This window comes from Hemitrygon akajei, chromosome 5 (genome assembly GCF_048418815.1).
Source record: "Hemitrygon akajei chromosome 5, sHemAka1.3, whole genome shotgun sequence".
Taxonomy (NCBI): domain Eukaryota; kingdom Metazoa; phylum Chordata; class Chondrichthyes; order Myliobatiformes; family Dasyatidae; genus Hemitrygon; species Hemitrygon akajei.
Genome location: NC_133128.1, coordinates 149,410,300 through 149,430,922, shown reverse-complemented (window position 1 = coordinate 149,430,922; position 20,623 = coordinate 149,410,300). Strand labels below are relative to the sequence as shown.

The following is a 20,623-nucleotide window of genomic DNA, read 5'->3' as shown; positions in this document are numbered from 1 at the left end:
TATTTACTATTTACGTGCAATTTATATTTGGTGTGTTGTCTGTACTTATGAGCCATGATGCTACTGCAAGAAATTTTTTTCATTGCACCTGTACCTCAATGTATTTCTGTATCTCACAATAAGCTTGATTTGACTTCACATGATTTATAACAAAAGGGAAGGTAGCGTTAATCAGCTTATTATCGGTCTGAATTTTGGATGATGAGTAAGAAGTACTGAGGGAGATGCCAGAAACTGCATCAGAGGGATAGCAGGGTACAGCATATAGAAGTCCTATTAGAGTGTAATAGTTTGCAATATTTTATATATACCTCCAGCAATTTCATGAAAGATCATATCTAGTATTATTTATAGGGCTTGTTAATATTGGGGTGACACAGTAACACAGCGTTAAAGGTAAAGAGTAAGTACTGATAAAGAGTTTTTATGTTATCACCATGACAGCGTGGGTTCCCTCTGGTTTTCTCCCACATTCTAAAGCTGTAGAGGTTAGTAAATCATGTGGGAGGAACTGGGCACTGTGGGCCCATTGAGCTGAAAGGACCTGTTACTTTGCTGTGCTTGACCCATAAGATCAAGGCTTTAATAAACTGCTTAAGAAGAGTTCTGAGTCATATCTAAGTTTCCCATCGAGACTGCTTTGCATTGAACAAATAGCTGAAGGATAAACTAAACTACCTAAAACCACCTGCTCTTCCCTCTTCATGACCTCCCACTGATATTCAGACCAAAACCAAATTCACCTTGTACTCTTCATTCTCCAAGAATTCTATAATCCTTCCCACCCCTTCCAACTGCTGTGGGTTTCAACAAAACCATCCCTTCCTAACATTCAAAGTGCTTAACTCAATACTAATACTTAACACAATTTTGTTCCTTAATCTCCTATTTATCTCAAAGCAGAAGCAGATATCATCAATAGTAGACTTCATGTGGTCATTTATCAAAGGGTAAGTATAAGTGAACTGGGTGTACATCTCTCCTTTGATTTGGAGCTTTCAATATAGGAGTAGGAGTTGGTCAGTTGGCCCTCAAAGTTCTCTTAGAAGGTTGATCTATTCCTGGCCTTGGGAACTCTTCTGTGCCAACCTCCCATTCCTTGAATTCCCCAATCTTCCAAAAATGTTTCGTCCTCCTCTTTAAATATCTCAATGATCTAGCCTGAACAATCTTCTAGAATAGAGAATCCAGAGAATCATCATTCATTGCAAAACTTATGTTTCTATTTTATTATATAAAATTTCAAATTACTTTTCTGTTTGATTTCCATTGAAGGCCAATAAAAATAAATCAGATGAGCTGATAATATCATCAACAGTATTTTATTACCTCCATAAGTACTTAAATAGGATACAATAATTTTCAAGAGCAACTTTTAGAAGTCCCTCATGCGCCTGAAAGAACTGATCATTGAGTTGTAGCCTCCCCAGTCACTGTATCTCCTGTATTCCCCGGGTCTCAGGAAGTACTGTCGGCCTCTGTAGTTGGGATGTTCATAAAAGATCCAGTAACCATCCATCACCTGACAGGAGTGGATGTCACGGTAACGGAAACGATCGTAGACAGAGGGACAGTCGTCCATGAACTCCATCATCTGTCCCTGAAAGTCAGGCCTCTCGTAAATCCTCATCCTGTAGTTTTCTCCTTGGTACTGAAATAGAAAAAGAGCAGCTTTAGCCATTTTGTTTTGAAAATAATTTCAATTTCTATGGCAGGAATGGTTTATACTGGGTTGTTCACTCATTGTACACAACGTCTGAACATCAATTCATAGGATAACCATTGACGTCAATGGGAAATGGAGTCATAGTACAATGAGGCCATGCCAACTACGATGCAAGCCCAGCTTGCAGCAACTTCCTGTATTCAGCCCATATCCCTCTGAGCCCACCACTCCACGTGCCTCTTAAATGCGGAAATTGTACGTGTCTCAAACACTTCTTCTTTCAGCTTGTTCTATATGCTTACCATCCTCTGGTGAAGAAGTTCTCCTTCAGCTGCATTTCAAATCCCTCTCCTATATCTATGCCCTCTAGTTTTGGACTCCCCTACTCTGCGGAAAAGACCATTATTGTCCATCTTAACTATTCTAAACATTTCTATAAGGCCACCTCTCATTCTCCAAGGGATAAACGCCTAGACATGGCTGAACATTCTGTCTCATAACCTTTAGAATACAAATGAATTTATAGTTCATTTTAAGTTACAATCCCCAAGCTACATAGCAACTCACAATTAGATAGCTCACCTTTTCCACTGTTAAAAGTTTTTCCATGGCTACTTAACATACCAGAAGAGGGGGATTTTTCAAGGATTTTATGAAATCCTCTCCCTAAATTTATCGCCAGACAAAATATTGGAACTTACGTAAGGGTAAGTGCGACACGACCTGATTGTGTCATTGAATCCCATCCAGCGCTGGTAGTCAGGATACTCTCCCCTGCTCAGGACATACTGGTATCCCATGTAGTTGGGTCTCTCGTACAACACCCACCAGTCACTCTCAACACGGATGGAGTTACAGCGGCTGAAGTAAGGGGAGAGGTCGGCACAGTCGGAGCTGCACTCATAGTGCCGACCCTGGAAGTTCCTGTCCTCGTAGAAGATTATCTGTGGGAAGAAACATATCTGTGTTAATAGTTTCTCAGGTGTTCATGGAAAATTCTCATTTAATTCATATACAAGGTGGTTCTTGCCTTTCCCATGATGAACACAGTCTGATAACCAAGTGAATGTTTCACTGCCTGACATTGGCTGGTATTTATATGCAAGACAGAAAGACCTCACTAGGCAGGTTCTTGCTAATCTGGTGACTCAGCATTGAACATCAGCAAAAAGCATCCAAATCCTACTTTTTCATTTATTGTGGAAAAAGAGCAGAAAGACATTTGCTGCATCATGGATTCTTTCAGTTGTGCTTTATTGCCACTTTGATTGTTGTTTAAAATGAACGGTTTGGGAACAGTCGCAGCTCCATATCACCCACGTCCATTAACTTAGTTCAAAGGAGCTGTTCGGTTCTCTTTCCCAAGCTGTCTAAATTGTAGATGCACCTGATAAAATTGTCAAACGTATTTTGAAAATCCATAGAAACAGCATCATTGATCAGCCTCCTTTTCTTTCAAAGTCAAAATAAATTTATTATGAAAGTATGTACTGTATACGTTACCATATACTAACCTGAGATTCATCTTCTTGCAGTAAAGATATACAATAGAATTTATTTTTAAAAATTATACAGAAAGACTGACAAACAAGCAATACACAAAAGACAAATTGTGTAAATTTTTAAAAATAAGCAATACTGAGAACATGAGTTGCAGAGTCTGTGAAACTGAGTCTGTGGGTTGTGGTATCAGTTCAGAGTTGAGGTGAATGAAGTTATCCGCATCTGATGGCTGAAGGCAACTGTTCTTGAACCTGATGGCATAGGACCTAAGGCTTCTGTACCTCCTTGTCAATGGTGGTAGTGTGAAGAGAACATGCCTTGGATGGTGGGGCCCTTGATGATGGCTGCCGTTTCCTTATGGCAGTGCTCCTTTTAAACGCTCATCACCAAACTCAGCATATTAATCAAACGTGATTTGTCTTCAATAATCTCTGTTGCCTCTCCCTTCATAACTCACTTGACTTTCCAAGTCAGGATTACTATAATATGCTACTTTACAGTGGCCCCTTCTCAGTTTTTTCCAGTGTTTGACCAATGGGCCTGCACTCTTACATTCACTCCACTTCTCTTATTGAGCATGATGCAACAGTCACAGCTTTCTAAAGAAGGACTGTACACTTACACTCAATGTTTCCTTTAGCTCCACATTCTGGATTTGCTCATCATCCTAGCAATATCCCATTTCTTTTAGTTCATTTTTGTGATGAGAGTAAAGCCGGTAATTATTGGCCATCCCATTGCCTTTGGGGGATGTTGTGAGCTGTCTCCTTGAACCATTGCAGTTCTTCCAATGACAGTAATCCCATTTTGCTGTTGGAAGGGAGTTCCTGTAATATCATCTAATATTTTGATTTTTTTGGCTTGGAAGGTACACGTGCTCCTTGTTCTTCCTGGTAATAGAGGGCCTGGGATTGTGAGTGCTGTCAGAGTAGTAACTGCTCTACATTTTGTAGATAGGACCCACTGCAGCTACAGTGAGGATGTGCTGAAGGGAATTAATAACATTCATCAAAGGGGCGAGCATTAATTTGCTGAGTGAACTGAGATTCCATTGAGCTGAAGGGCAAATTCTGTGATGTATAACTCTATGACTCTAAGTGTAATGCTTACTTATTTCCCTACAACCTATTGTCCCACACATCAACTTTAACAACCTCCCCCTCCCACCCGATTCTCCCACCAGGTTAGTAACACTGTTGATAATTTACAGTAGCTAGTCAACCTAACATTCAGCACAATAGTGGAATGTTGGAGGAAACCCAACCAGCTGGAGCAAACTTGGTTACTGGGAGAATCTTTTCAGGAGGTCACTCAACAAACTGTTATCCATTATGGACAATCTGGCACATCCTCTCCATGACCTACTGAATAAGAACCCTTTCAAAAAGACTCATTGAGCTCCACTGTCACAAGGGTCGTTACAGAAAATCTTACCTTCCAAATGCAATAATCATATATAACAGTTCACCTCTGTGTGACAAGAGAGCACACAACATAGTACAATAGTCTCTGTTTTATTATTTTGTACATTATTATTGCACATATTATTAATCTGTACTTTATTATTAGTTAAGTCTGCACACTGCTTAGTGTGTTTAAATGTTGCTTCTGTAACAAAAGAATTTCCCAGTCAGAATCAATAAAGTTTTTTATTATTATTATTATTATTATTATTATTATTATTATTATTATTATTATTTTCATCATCGTCTTCAAATCTTACATTGGAATTGCAGGTTTCCGCATTGGAAGTCAGGACTGAACTTGGTTGGGTAAAACCGTGAGAGAGATGCACAATCTGCTGTGTCTCTGTAGCATGAGACTGACATTGCAAAAGAGTTGGTAGTATCAATTAACATCAGAAACAATAACAGTGTTTCTGCTTATCGCCTCTTTAACACATTAATATTCGTTCATCCATCACCAATCATACTGTGTGAAAATTGGCAAGTCATCAGGTTTTCATAACTGAAACCACAGTGAAAAATCTCGGGGTTACACTGGGACTATGCTTTGCGGAGCTGGTTGCATTTGTGATACAGAATTGAAACTAACTGCAAAATTTGGGATTTCTTGTCAGATTCCGATAAAAAAAGAGAAGCAACCTTTTCAAAATCTTAACTTGAGCAGATAAGGTCTAAAGATAAGTGATAATTAGTTAAGATATAAACAAATCATGATAATGCTCCCTTAATGTTGGCAAGAAGTAACTGACTTTCTGTTTCATAAATTCAACCCATCAGTTATACTGGTAAGTTTTCATAGTTGAGAATGGTGGAATACCAGACAAAGATGAGAATATAAGCCTGCATCGGAGAATATGAAGAGGCTTAGTAAGAAGAGAGCTTTGCTCATTAAGGTGAACAGGTTACAAAAAACATGATGTTAGAAGCTATCATGCTTAATTCTAGCCAGCTGATCCACTGAAGAGAGGTCATCGAGAAATTTCTTTTCATATTATGCAAAGGGATGCTAATGGGACATAATGAATCTGATTATAAAAATTATAGTAATTTTTATGTCTTGCACTGCACTGCTGCTGAAAATTTCATGTAATATAATAGTGATAAGAAAACTGATTCTGATTACTAATGGCATCCTGCGCATTCATGTTACAATGGAATACGGCAGCTTCGTTATTTAAATGTTGACTTGTTTCTCTGGTATTGCCTTCATCGAGAAGCTAACATCTGTGAATAATTGGTGCTGTTCAAGGTGTGATATAGGCTAAAACTATTGTGCAAATCATCTCTTAGAAATTTAAAATATTCACAGGACTCCTAGGAGCAATGGAAGCAATTTAAGTTGAGAAGATGCAGTATGTACAGCAAACTTGAATTTATGTTATGGATTTTTGTGCTCTCCCAGTGTGATTATCAAAATTTCAATGCATGTTATGAACTGAATCATACTTTCTCCAAAGGTCAGGGCTCTAAAGTGAAAAGTTATACTTGCTGTCAAAATCAGAGTACTTGGAAATTCATAAATATAATCGGTGGGGTTGTTAACACCATTTTTTTGAATGCACTAATCATTGCCCGATGTGCATTTGGACACTTTTAAGGTGAACTACCACAGATGTTATAACCTCGATAGTGCTAATGCACACACAAGGAATGAGCACTGAAAGACTCTGCTGCCAATCAGTAAGTGATGTCAGAGAGCCCAGAGATATACAGCACCGATGCAGGCCCTTCACCCCAATGAGTCCACTCTGACATGACACCCACTACACTCAGCTCTGTTTCCTCTGTTCGGTACAAATTCCTCTCAAATGTACTTGTCCCTCCATGTAGCTAGCCAAGTGTTTCCTATATGATATCATAGTACCTGCTTCTGGTGGCTCTATACATATACTCACCACCCCTCAGGTCCTACTTAAATCTTTCCCCTCTCACCCTAAACCTATACCCCCAGGTTTTGGATTCCCCTAGCCTGGAGAAAAGACTGTCATCTTCCACCTTATCTATGAGTCTCATTGAGAAGGCCAGAGACTCCTTCTGCTTGCCTTTTTATCCAACTGTTCATGCTCTTAGTTTTTTTTGCATTCTAAGGTGCCTCATCCTACAAGTTGTGATCATCTTTAAGGGAGTGATGGGAAGTGTCACACTGACATTAAGCTTACTGTACACATCAGGTTCTTGAACAGATCTGCACAAACCTAGCCCTACCTCAGAACACTACTGACCAACTCTTGCACTGCCATGGACTAGTCTTTGATTGGGTCTTTCTTTTTGTTGCTTTAGCAAAGATTGTTTTCATTGTATGGTCCATTTTGTGTAACTTACATTACATTTGACTGTAATGCCGTGGCAATTTTATTTATATTGTACCTGTACACGTGAGCATGACCATAAACTTCACTTTACTGAGTAAATGTTGTGGTGTATTCAATTTTGTAAAAACATTAGATGAAAGTCTGAACAATTAGACTTCATCAATCGTGGGATTGAGTTTTAGAGCCCAGAGGTAATGTTGCAGCTATATAGGACCCTGGTCAGACCCCACTTGGAGTACCGTGCTCAATTCTGGTCGCCTCACGACAGGAAGGACGTGGAAACCATAGAAAGAGTGAAGAGGAGATTTACAAGGATGTTGCCTGGGCTGGGGAGCATGCCTTATGAGAATAGGTTGAGTGAACTCGGCCTTTTCTCCTTGGAGCGACAGAGGATGAGAGGTGACCTGATAGAGGTGTATAAGATGATGAGAGGCATTGATTGTGTGGATAGTCAGAGGCTTTTTCCTGGGGCTGAAATGGCTAGCATGAGAGGGCATAGTTTTAAGGTACTTGGAAGTAGGTACAGAGGAGATGTCAGGGGTAATTTTTTTTTTTACACAGGGAGTGCATAGAATGGGCTGCCGGCAGCAGCGGTGGAGGCGGAAACGATAGGGTCTTTTAAGAGACTCTTGGATGGCTACATGGAGCTTAGAAAAATAGAGGGCTATGGGTAAAGCCTAGGCAGTTCTAAGGTAGGGACATATTCTGCACAGTTTTGTGGGCCGAAGGGCCTGTATTGTGTTGTAGGTTTTCTATGTTTCAATGTTTCTAATTCCAAGTGACACTATAACACTTTGTGAGCATGCAGTATTTAAGGTGTCCGTAAAAATTCAACACTGTAGGTTTGTTAAAATGTTTGCTAATAGTGACTGGATTCTTCCTTGGCCTCAAGGCACCAGTGACATGAGAACAAAAGACCAAAGAGTTTCTTGGTGTCTGTGTGTCTTGCTGTGCTTGAGGATCGAACACCTATTTATTGAGGCACCTTTTGCTCAGTTCTTGCGACTTCACCTAGACTGAGGAATCCCGATCATCAGTGCTTTGGATGGACCCAGGGCAATTTCAGAGTTTCTTCATTGACAGCAACAATCAAGTGGAGACTATGAATCATGAGCCCCAAAATCTTTGTGGAAATCTTTGTAACTTACTACTTAGTATTTTGAGGCAACACGAGTGAATCTGCAGATGCTGGAAATAAATAAAAAAACAAAATGCTGGCAGAACTCAGCAGGTCAGACAGCATCTATGGTGTCTATGCAGAATAGACAGCATATACTCCTGATGAAGGGTTTCGGCCCGAAACGTCGTCACTACCTCCTCCCATAGATGCTGTCTGGCCTGCTGAGTTCTGCCAGCATTTTCTTTTTCTACTTAATATTTTGTGTGGTTTATTTGTTCTTTCTATTTTATGATAATACGTTATGCTTAAGTTACTTTGTTGTGCTTGTACGCTTATTACCACATCTGAGAGACACTCAGATTGGTTTGGTCTTTTAGGACTGACAAACTCAGTCCATTACAGGGAACAATTTATCATTCTGAACTTCAGTGAGAAGCAGTGCATAATTTATCCAAATCTCATGAGGTTTTTCTCATGGATGTCGGATTCCTGTTAACAGACGCATGGAGCAGGCGTAGGACTGCATTGTCTGTACCTTTCACAATCACCTCAGATACTGAACTTCTACGGTTCTGATTTCTGCCCTCTTGAGTTTAGAGATATTTGCAGAATCTTCCATTTTGCCACATACTGGTACATTGAGTTCTCTGAGGCTCTCTAGTTAAAGAATGCTCACAGTATATCATTCTCCCTTGCCTCTGACTAGTGTTAGAGAGAGCATGTGGTTTTGTTAGAATTAAAAGTTCCCAGTGATGCAGTGACTGCATGCATATCACTTTCAGGGAGTGATGTGATGCTCTGGCACGTAATCACTACCAAAGTGATTTCATGACCTTGACCCACAGCCAGGCTGTAACCAATAGTAGTAATAATAAGATCACTCAAATCAGGTAAGATGCTATCCCAAGGTGTTGTCTGTTGATGGGTCCACAGGTGTCTGCAGAGCCTGATCTGGGATCTACAAATTCTGGTGCAGGGCAGACATGAGTAAGTGGTCACTGGGGTTCATGGTTGGGTCTTTTGGTTGCTTATTCTCTCCTTTCTCAGCTCCTTCTTGAACAGATTTCCACCAGGTGCATCCATTGAGTGCAATGCCTTCCCAGTTTTTAGATGTAAACTCCAATAGTTTGAATCATGGGTGCCAATATCCAATATGTTGACAAGAATCATGGCGTCCACTTTGCCAGCTTCACTGACAGTTGAAGTGCAGTCACTACAGTAATTGACAGAAGGGCTGCGAATCAGAGAATGTGGGTTTGAAAATGTATAAAAAGTGTTTCATGCAAATGAGCTGAGGACCTACTTGGAGGCAACAGAGATATTGAACTTTGACCATTAATGACAAAAGAACCATTTGTCACTCAAACCATATCTTTGCAATGTTGAGTTATTGTTTGAACTCCATTTGCCCTGGCTTTCAATGGGAAACTGTATCTGCACTTGAAAAATAAACAATTGGGTCATGGGATGGCTAGGTGTGGCTGCTATAGGGAAAGGATATATGAATGGAACTAGCTGCATTTGCAGCAAGCTGACACACTTAAAGTACTGAGTGCCTTCTTATTTATGATTCCATGGCAGGAGGTATGCAGTCAGGTGTTCATGCAGTGGCCTCGTGTGAGGGAGTCTGACATAAGGGTCTGTGAAGATTCTCCTCAACCTGTGCTCTTTTCATAGCCCTTAATATCTCATTATGCACCAGACACTGATACTGTCTTCCTTCCTGTGTGAACCATGAGGCTTGTCATTGTATCTCAGTCAACACAAGGTTAAAAATGTGAAAATCAGCTTCAGGGTGTTTGTGCAACAAACTGCTTTGAAATTTGAGAAGGGATGCCTCTTCCTCATGATTTTAGCTTGAGTTAAAAGACAACTAAGCTATTGAATTTTCAGCTATAGTGCCAACAACTGCTCTGTCACCAGGTTTTGATCTTCTGCTTTGGACAATCATTGGCTCAAGATATTAAACTCACTAATTAGCCCCAACCCTCAAAGGTCTACTTTAACTCTCTCAGTGTTTTCTAGAATCTGCCCTTCCTCATTAGTTTTCCTACGATTACATCTTTTAGTGAATCCTAACTCTGAAACAGAGTGAGGAAAGCAGGAGTACGAAAGGCAAAGCCAATGAGGAACTTTGATCCTTAAAAACAGAACGCTGGAAGAATGCAGCTGTCAAGTGGCATCTATGGAGTTAAAAGCCATAATCCAACATCTTCTGTCAGGAGTTTGCATGTGAACTGAGAGGAAAGATTGCAGCCTCTCGGCCCAATCTGTCCACTTGAACATCTTGCCTCCACTGATGCTGCTTTACCTGCAAAGTTTTATTTTATTTATTTCACAATAACAGGCCCTGTGTGACTGTGCCACCTGATTATACTCATGTGACTAATTAACCTTTGTCTTTGAAACCAGAGCACCTGGAAGAAACCCACACGGTCACACAGGGAACGTACAAACTCCTTATAGACAGTGGCAGAATCAAGCCCAGGTCACTGATGCTGTAACTTCCATCTGTCTAATGATTTTTCTCAATTCCCGCATCTTCAGTATCTTTTGTCTTCATTTTTAATCTATCACTGACAGAACTCAAAGAAAAATCTGTCATAGATATTTCTAGGGCAATCACCAAAATTAATGGATTTTCCTTCCATTGCAAAGGAAGCAAAATTATGGTGTGGAATCCACTGTTGTAGTTCCTTTTCCATGTTCTGCTCAATCCTACAGACAGACATACTTTATTGATCCCGAAGGAAATTGGGTTTCGTTACAGTCGCACCAACCAAGAATAGTAGAAATATAGCAATATAAAACCATAAATAATTAAATAATAACAAGTAAATAATGCCAAGTGGAAATTAGTCCAGGACCAGGCTATTGGCTCAGGGTGTCTGACACTCCAAGGGAGGAGTTGTAAAGTTTGATGGCCACAGGCAGGAATGTCTTCCTATGACGCTCAGTGTTGCATCTCGGTGGAATGAGTCTCTGGCTGAATGTACTCCTGTGCCTAACCAGTACATTATGAAGTGGATGGGAGACATTGTCCAAAATAGCATGCAACTTAGACAGCATCCTCTTTTCAGACACCACCGTCAGAGAGTCCAGTTCCACCCCCACAACATCACTGGCCTTACGAATGAGTTTGTTGATTCTGTTGGTGTCTGCTACCCTCAGCCTGCTGCCCCAGCACACAACAGCAAACATGATAGCACTGGCCACCACAGACTCGTAGAACATCCTCAGCATCATCCGGCAGATGTTAAAGGACCTGAGTCTCCTCAGGAAATAGAGATGGCTCTGACCCTTCTTGTAGACAGCCTCAGTGTTCTTTGTCCAGTCCAGTTTATTGTCAATTCATATCCCCAGGTATCTGTAATCCTCCACCATGTCCACATTGACCCCTTGGATAGAAACAGGGGTCACCGGTGCCTTAGCCCTCCTCAGGTCCACCAACAGCTCCTTAGTCTTTTTCACATTAAGCTGCAGATGATTCTGCTCACACCATGTGACAAAGTTTCCCACTGTAGCCCTGTACTCAGCCTCATCTCCCTTGCTGATGCATCCAACTATGGTAGAGTCATCAGAAAACTTCTGAAGATGGCAAGTCTCTGTGCAGTAGTTGAAGTCCGAGGTGTAGATGGTGAAGAGAAAGGGAGACAGGACAGTCCCGTGTAGAGCCCCAGTGCTGCTGACCACTCTGTCTGACACACAGTGTTGCAAGCACACATACTGTGGTCTGCCAGTCAGGTAATCAATAATCCATGACACCAGGGAAGCATCCACCCGCATCACTGTCAGCTTCTCACCCAGCAGAGCAGGGTGAGAAATCCTAGCAATTAAACATATGAACAATTCAATTTTTCTGAAACTGAATGCACAGTTGACTTCACTATTTTCTAACAAAAGTAGAATGACACTAATGCAAAAACAAGTAAGAGCCAATGACATCATCAGGCCTTTTTCCGCTGAGTGTCTACAATGTATGGAACATGCGATTTTTAGACTTCTGCTGATTTTTAGTCCTGGATCATTAACGTAACAAAAGAAAGTTCAGCAAGGCATTCCTACCCAGCACATAAATACCAAGCTAAACAACGCCGCGAATCATTCGTTAACAAGATAACCGTGAGGGTAAAATGAGAAAGGCAAGAACAACTCAGAATTTATATGTTGCATTAGAATTTCACATTGTGTAATTACTCATTTTCAAAATTATTTAATGGAAAGTCTGTTTTCTCCACAGATCATCTTCTACGAGGACAGGAACTTCCAGGGTCGGCACTATGAGTGCAGCTCCGACTGTGCCGACCTCTCCCCTTACTTCAGCCGCTGTAACTCCAACCGTGTTGAGAGTGACTGGTGGGTGTTGTACGAGAGACCCAACTACATGGGATACCAGTATGTCCTGAGCAGGGGAGAGTATCCTGACTACTAGGGCTGGATGGGATTCAGTGACACAATTGGGTCCTGTCGCAGCTTCCCTTACGTATGTTCCTATCTTTTTTCTCCGTGGGTTTGGTCTTTTGTATGCTGTGTACATTGCAGCTCCATGGACAGAGCGTTTGCTCAGCAGGTGCCCAAAGGATATCAAATGCACAATCTCTCACTGCTATTACGCAGTCAGCACATTTAGTGTGCCCATGTTCTTGAGGAGACATCGGATTACATAGCAAGAGAGAGAGAGTTTAAAAGAAATGAGGGAGGTCACTTGGCACTTTCTCCACACCACAGTTCCCAAGGAGACAGTGGATTGTGCATAATTAGGCACTTGGCAAGGGCCAATAAAAAGAAGTTATGTGGAGAGGCCATTGTGGGAGCAGCCATTGTGAGAGTGGGGAGTTTAGGCTTTGAGAGGAGATGCATAGGCCATAGGTGGATTTTTTTCATTATTTACTCCTTCTTTCTTATTGCACATTTTCGAGCAAGGGGGATGCCAGGTAGGATAGTGGGATGCTCCTTTCACAGGATGTGGGAAGGTCCCTGACAACTATATCAGTAACAGATGCACCTAGCTGCAGCTTCTAAAAGACTGCGTTAAGTAGTTGGGACCAGAATAAATGAACTCCGAATCATTTGGGAGGCCGAGGGGTTGGTAAACAGGACATCACAGAGATAGTTACACCCAAGGTGCAGGACACAGGTACCTGGGTGACCAGGAAGAGGAGGAAAGGGGTTAGGCAGCCAGTGTAATGTATCCCTGTGGCCGTTTCCCTCAACGACAAGCTTGGATACTCTTGATGACTTAGCAGAGCAGAACATCAGCAGTCGGGTCTCTGGCACTGAGTCTGGCTCTGTGGCTCAGAAGGGAAGGGGGCAGAACAGGTGAGCTGTAGTGATAGGGGATTCATTGGTTAGGGGAACAGAAAGGAGGCTGGGTTTATTGTCTTCTGGGTGCCGGGGTTAGGGTCGTCTCATATCGAGTCCACAGAATTCTTAAGTGGGAGGGTGAGCAGCCAGAGGTGGTGGTCCACATTGGTATCAATGACATGGGTAGGAAGGGTAATGAGGTCCAGCAAAGTGAGTTCAGGGAGGAAGGTGATAAATTAAAGGACAGGACCTCTATGGTTGTGATCTTAGGAGTGCTACCTGTGTCATGTCTTGGTAAATCATCCCCCCAACAGTATTCAAAATAGTATACTTACTATTGAGGGGAAATGCCAGAGGGGTGCTCTGCACTGGCTGCCCATTTCCTTTCCTTCTCCTGACAGCCACTCAGGTAACTGCGTCCTGCGTCTTAGGGGTGACTACCTTACTGTAGCTCCTACCTACCATCTCCTTAGTTTCCCAAAGGAGCCAAAGGTCATTGAGCTGCAGCTCCAGTTCCTCAAGACTTTCTCTGAGGAGCTGCAGTTCGGTGCAGCTGGTGCAGTGTTGGTTATTCATAAAGCTGGAGGTCTCCTAGACTTCCCACATCTCTCACAAAGCAGACAACGAAGGCCCTGGAGCCAACTTCACTGCTCTAACAATGTACTGAAAGACAAAGAATGAAGAAGAAGAAACTTTGCAGATACAAACACTGCCCAAGCCTGTTGTCACCGAAGCTTGATAATCCACAGCCTCCCCACTCTAACACTGGTCCACTCATGCAATAGCCTCTCTGCTTGTCCTTGCCTTAATTTTATTTACCCTTGCTAATGAATTATAATTTGATTGAGCTGCCGGGAAAACTCTGAGAAGGCCCACAAACATTCCTATTTAAATCTCACTCTCGGACCTGTGAGTTGCCTCCTCTAAAATATGAGAAAATTAGTTGTTTGCCTCTAGAGTTACTGTGTCCATTGTGTGGCACTGGGCTCCTTTACTGAAATTCATTTCCAATCAATCTACTGAGGACAAATGTCAATATTTATGATCTCCGTGGTTCTGATAGTTTTCTGAAATTACTTCTCATATACAACCCAATTCATCCATGCTGAATGAGAGACATGTCTAAGCTAATCCTATGGGCCCTCGTTTAGCCCTTATCCCTCCACTTGTTATCCTGTATCAGTCGAATAATTTATACAACATGATGAATGTCACCTAAGTTGGTCCCAGAAGAGGGCCACAACAAGAAGACACAGATAGAAATCTGACTGAGTCTAAATGTGAAGGGTGGAACTTGAGTTGAAGTCCATGTGGAAGGATTTCAAGCTGTAGTATTTTTCTAAGAAAATTTAACAAAAAAGGAGCTATTTAATACCTAGTGAATATAGATCCAAGAACATGTTGTCATTTTAGTACCTAGTGCTAGCCAATCAGTGAGCTCAGATGTAACATCATTAAACATAAAGCCAAAGCGTCAAAGGGTATAGGTGAAAACAACATAGAAACAGCACATTCAGCCAATGTCCATGACGACCATGGTCCCCTTCTAAGCAAGTCTTATTTGTCCTTGTTTAGTCATCATGAGGGGAATGGATAAGGTGGAGCGTCACAATATTTTTCCCAGAGTACAGGAGCCTGAAATCAAAGGACTTGCATAGATTTGGGATGAGAGGAGAAAGATTTAAAGGGGGGACCTGAGGGGCAAGTTTTTACAATGGCTATATGGAATGAGCTGCCAGAGGAAGCAGTAAAACTGGATTGGACAGCTGTCAATTAAAATGCTTAAAAATGATCTAGACAAGTACATGGATAGGAAATGATTGGAAGGATATGGGACAAATGCAGTCGAGTTGGAGTAGTGCCGGTGAAAAAGTTGGTTAACATAAATGAGTTGGACTGAAGGGACTGTTTCTGAGCTGCAGAATTCTATGACTGTATTACTCCTTAGGCCATACAGTACCTTCAAAAGGACAAGGGCAGCAAAAGCATGCCCTCTAACCATGTCCCACAAGTCCCTTTAAGTCTTTCCTGCCTCACCCTAAATCTGTGCATGCCCTCTAATTTTAGACTCCTCTACCCTGGGAAAATATTGTGACCCTCTACCTAATCCATATGCCCCTCATGACTTTAATAATCACTATAATATCACACATCAGCTTCCTGCACTCTGGGGAAAACAATCCTGTCACTTCTCATAGCTCAAAATTCGAGACCCAGTATCATCCTTGTGAATTGTTTCTGCTCCCTTTCTACCTTAATGACACCGACTGGAAGTTACCCTCCAAGCCACACACCGTCTTGACTTGGAAATATATCCCCATTCCTTCACTGTCACTGGGTCAAAAGCTGGGAACTCTCTCTCTTAATAACACAGTGAGTACACCCACATCCCAAGAACTCCAGCAGTTCAAGAAGGGAGCTTTCTGCAAGATTTGTAATGAACCCTCTCTCCTTGCACAACCTTTGATCTGAAACAGCCTACATTCTCATTGGTTTCCCCACGTACTGGTCTCGAAAACCTTCTGACTTACTCTCCATAAATTCTGCTTCTCTGCTATAATAGCTAACTCGATTTTCTCTGTCTTTGTAGATGAGAGTGGCCTATGGTTGCTGTATTTCCCGTGTGTTTCTGTTTCCTGACAGACTGTGCCTTTCATTGTTATTATTATTTACTGGTCTGGACTCCCACCAATGTTTCTGCTCTTTCTTCGCTTCTCCCAAACTCATTCACTTTCTTCATTGAACAACAAATTGCTGAAGGAACTCAAACGGTCAGGCACCATCTGTAGAGGCAAAGAAATGTTGTTTTTCACAATTTGCAATTTATTGCTGGTCATGAGAGTCTTTAGTTACTGTACTATACAAATATATTCACTTTCTGTCCACTGATATCCGTAGGGCGAATCGTGGTTTAGTTGATGAACTGGCAAATTGGTTTGCGTAGTTCAGCATGTGAAGGCTGCGTGTTAGTTCTGTCTTCACATTAAATACTGACACAGTAATCAGGTCTCCAGTACACCCACCTATGTCCATTCAATACTGTCATCAGCAATTCCTGTCCAACACCTAGACATTCATAGAGGAAAGTGGATGATTTAGCACTGACTGGTTGGGTGTTGGGGCTTTCCTGTGGAGGTAGAAGAGTAGCCAGTTTTTTGGGTCGAGACACTACACCAGTAAAGCAAGTGTGAAGGATAAGTAGCAAATAATAGATGTGATGGGGGCAGGTGAGGCGGGGGCTGGCAGGCAACAGGACAAACCAGGTGGGAAAAGGGATGATGGGTAGATGGAATCATGTATGGGGAAGGTCAGGGTGGAGGCTGTGAGACAGTGGCTGGTGGGTGAAACGTATAAATAGATAAGGAGAGAAGGCAAATAATGGAATATGGATTCAGGAGGGAGAGACAGAGGATGAAATGTGATACGTGGAGATACAAAAGTCTGCAGCTGCTAGAATCTGAACTGGAAGAAAGGAGAGAAGCAAGGGATGATGGTGAGATATTTTATGCGTTCCGATAACAGACCTTCAATTTTGCATTTTTTTCCATTTTTCCCTGTACTGTCTCTAGTTGGAGGTCTACCCTTTTCACACTCTGATCTTACCCATATCACTATAACTATAGTTCTTACTCTTTAACTTACTGACTTCCTCTAAAAACACACCATCACCAAAATGCTCGAAGTCCTTGAGACTTTCACTCATCCCTTCAATAGATCTATCTTGCATCCCTTCCTCCCCTTTTTTGTATACTGGCTACATACCCTCTATCTTACAGTTCAAGGTCATTTGCATGACAGACAGCTGTCAATGTAAGCTTCCAAGCTGCATTTATCCCTCTCAAATCGTAATCCAAATAAAATTGCTTGGAGTTGGAACTATCCCTGCAACATCGTCGGAAATTGTTTGGAAGGAAACATTATTAGGGAAAAGGGAGTCTCTCTGATTAGTAGATTGGGACAAAATTCTCATTAAAAATTGCAAATTAAAAACACTGATGCAAACATGGAGGGTATGCATCTACGGTGCAACAGGCGGGAAAAGGCAGTGCAATGGTGCATCTAGTGGAACCACTGTCTCACAATGTCAGCACCTAACGTGATGACTATGTGGGTTTGCACATTCTCATTTTAAGCCCAGGGTTTTCTTTCTAGGTGTTCTAGTTTTCGTCTATATCTGAGCAGTGAGCTGTATGTTGTCCCTTGTGTGTAGGTGACTTCAGTTTGGAGAAATGATGAGAATATGTGGAGATTGTAAAAATGGGATCAACGAAGGATTAGTGTAAGTGGGTAGTTGATGTTCAGCCCTGACTCAGTGGGCCAAGGGGCTTGTTTCCACCTTGTATCTCTCTATAAGAACAGGAATCCACAGGTGTGTGACAATTTATCACTATCCTCTCTATAGGAGAAGATGACCTGATCAATAATGAATTACATATTCAGCATGCCTCTGGATAAAAATTACCTCCACAATGAAAGCAGAAAAGATGATAAATAGCCCTGAGTTAAGGCCAATATGGGTCAAAGACCCCACACAGGACTCAGGTACTAATGCTATTTTGTATAGTTAACATAATGTTCTAGCAACATGAAAATAAATGAATTACAATGACAAAGTCTTGCAAAGCTTATTTATTTTCTGAAGTATCTTCTCAGAATAATATGCTGATAATTGAGAGTCAACTAGAAGTCCCTCATGCGCCTGAAGGACCCGATCATTGAGTTGTAGCCGCCCCAGTCACTGTATCTCCTGTATTCCCCGGGTCTCAGGAAGTACTGTCGGCCTCTGTAGTTGGGATGCTCATAGAAGATCCAGTAGCCATCCATCACCTGACAGGAGTGGATGTCACGGTAACGGAAACGATCGAAGACAGAGGGACAGTCGTCCATGAATTCCATCATCTGCCCTCCAAAATCAGGCCTCTCGTAAATCCTTATCCTGTAGGTGCCTCCTCGGTACTGGAATAGAGGATTTTATTGCTTATTTTATACAGTACAATCATGTCAAAAATGTATCTAATTAAAGTATATTTTAAATATAGATGCAGCAGTACCAAATCTCAGCAATGATGATAATTAATTATATTTCCAGACTATCGCTAATGAAATAATAATAAGAACATTTATCTCTACATTGAGGGCAGTTAGACAATCATGTTTAAGATTGATGTAGTTCATTGTTTCTACAGTTAACAGGACTTAGTTCCACCAGAGATAACATGATGTAATTAATGTAAAACTTGTGTAAAAGCATTATGGTAAATGAACTTACAGTAAGTAGGTGCTGGTCTGTGTCTGTAAATCAGTTGACTTGCTAATATAAAAATAATGCAAATTGATCCGAGCATTTTAAGATTCTTCATTCCTCACTCCCTGTCTGTCAGAACCATAAAAACTCTACATAGTGTGTGATTGTTGGAAAAAATTACACCACCATCTCTCATTTCAACCACCCGGAGTCTGACTTACTTTATTGGAACTCATTACCTGACAAAAGTGAACCAGATGATCTTGAAAGAATTTTCAACTTATGGAAGAGGGCAGATTGTTTCAACATTGAGCTAACATGGATTCAACGGGCCAAGCGGCCTCACTCCCTGCTTTAACCTCACTGTGGTTCTCTGAAATCATGCAATATCAGGCAGATTTTTGTAAAGCAGCCCACAGGAAACCTGATTTGTTATAATTGTTTTATTATTAATCAATTATCACATAATTCATGAAAAGAAGCTATTTGTCCCATTGAAGGTTTGATAGATGGAATTCTTTTCTGTCCAAACCCTATTACCATGAGATGATAAGAGGAATAGACAAAGTGGACAGTCAGAGACTTCTTCCCAGGAAGGAAATGGCAAATAAGAGGGCATATAATTTTAAAGAATCTGGGGAGACATGCGGGGGTGGGGGGGGGGGGGCGAGATGTCACAGACAGGATCTTTAAACAGAGAGTTGTAAGCAGGTGGAACACTACCAGGGCTGGTGGTAGAAGCTGATGGATTAGGGGCATTTAAGTGACTTTTCGATGGACACATGATTGAAAGAAAAATGGAGGGCTATGTGGGAGGGAAGTGTTAGGTTAGCATTTGATAAGTTTAAAAGACTGGCACCAAATCATGGGCTGAAGGACCTGTACTGTGCAGTACATGTTCACAATCTATGTTCCATGTTCCCTGCTCTTGGTGGGTTACAATACTGTACATGAAGTGAATCATAGACTAACACAGCATGGAAACAGACTCCTCACGCCAACTGGTCCATGCTGACCAAGGTGTCCATCTCCCATTTTCCTATGTTTAACTCATATCCCTCCAATCCATTTTTCAAATTTTGTGATTTTTGTTTTACTAAGGTCTGAGTCATCAGCGTCCAGCTGCTACATAATGTTTGATGAAACTCGCACAAACTGACCAAATATTTTCTGTGGCCAAATACACTTTAATAAAGGAGACACAGAGCAGGCCAGTTTCTGGAAGCTGGATCAATACACAAGATGCTGGGGGAACCCAAGGGGTCAGGCAGTATCCAGGGAGACAACATTTCAGTTTGAGGCTGTTTATCAGGACTGACAAATGCTGCCTGACTGGCTGAGTTCCTCCAACATCTCATGTGTAGATATCAGTTCAGCATAAGAAGCCAGTGATGCATACATCAGTGATGATAAACCTAATTCTGATTCCGATTCTTTACCCAGTGCCCTCACAATCACAGATACAGCTCCTTCTGTCAAATGCAATCAGACATGCATCCCTCACATCAGATTCACTCATTTCCTGTAACAACTTCATCTCTGTTGATTCCTTTAACAAATATCTACTGTCTCCAAACTTGGCTCAAAATGTCAGCAGCTAACTCTAGCATTCACATCGCATAACATTTCAGAGAGAGAGCTTGTGCACAAGTGTAATTATTGCAAACGTCAGCCATTTTCTAGCAGTATGTCAAGTGACTTGGAATACCTCAGTCACCAACAGCAACTTACAGAAGGGTAACTGCGACAGGACTTGACACAGTCATTGAATCCCATCCAGCGCTGGTAGTCAGGATACTCTCCCCTGCTCAGGACATACTGGTATCCCATGTAGTTGGGTTTCTCGTACAACACCCACCAGTCACTGTCAACACGGATGGAGTTACAGCGGCTGAAGTAAGGGGAGAGGTCGGCACAGTCGGAGTTGCACTCATAGTGCCGACCCTGGAAGTTCTTGTCCTCGTAGAAGATGATCTGTGGGATGAAATAAATTGCTTAAATCAGACT

At 41.7% G+C, this 20,623-nt stretch overlaps 2 protein-coding genes across 2 annotated transcripts in view; both read right to left on the bottom strand.

Annotated features, from left to right (window-relative positions):
* The window catches only part of LOC140728313 (gamma-crystallin S-1-like), a 120,190-nt gene that overhangs the window by 99,481 nt on the left and 86 nt on the right, over positions 1–20,623 (bottom strand). The window lies entirely within an intron of this gene.
* On the bottom strand, positions 1,376–3,748 carry LOC140727425 (gamma-crystallin S-1-like). The gene is made up of 3 exons (XM_073044704.1): positions 3,722–3,748; positions 2,368–2,610; positions 1,376–1,651 (listed from the first exon to the last, which is right to left on the bottom strand). Exons 1-3 carry the CDS (start codon positions 3,746–3,748, stop codon positions 1,376–1,378), a joined length of 546 nt encoding a protein of 181 aa, XP_072900805.1.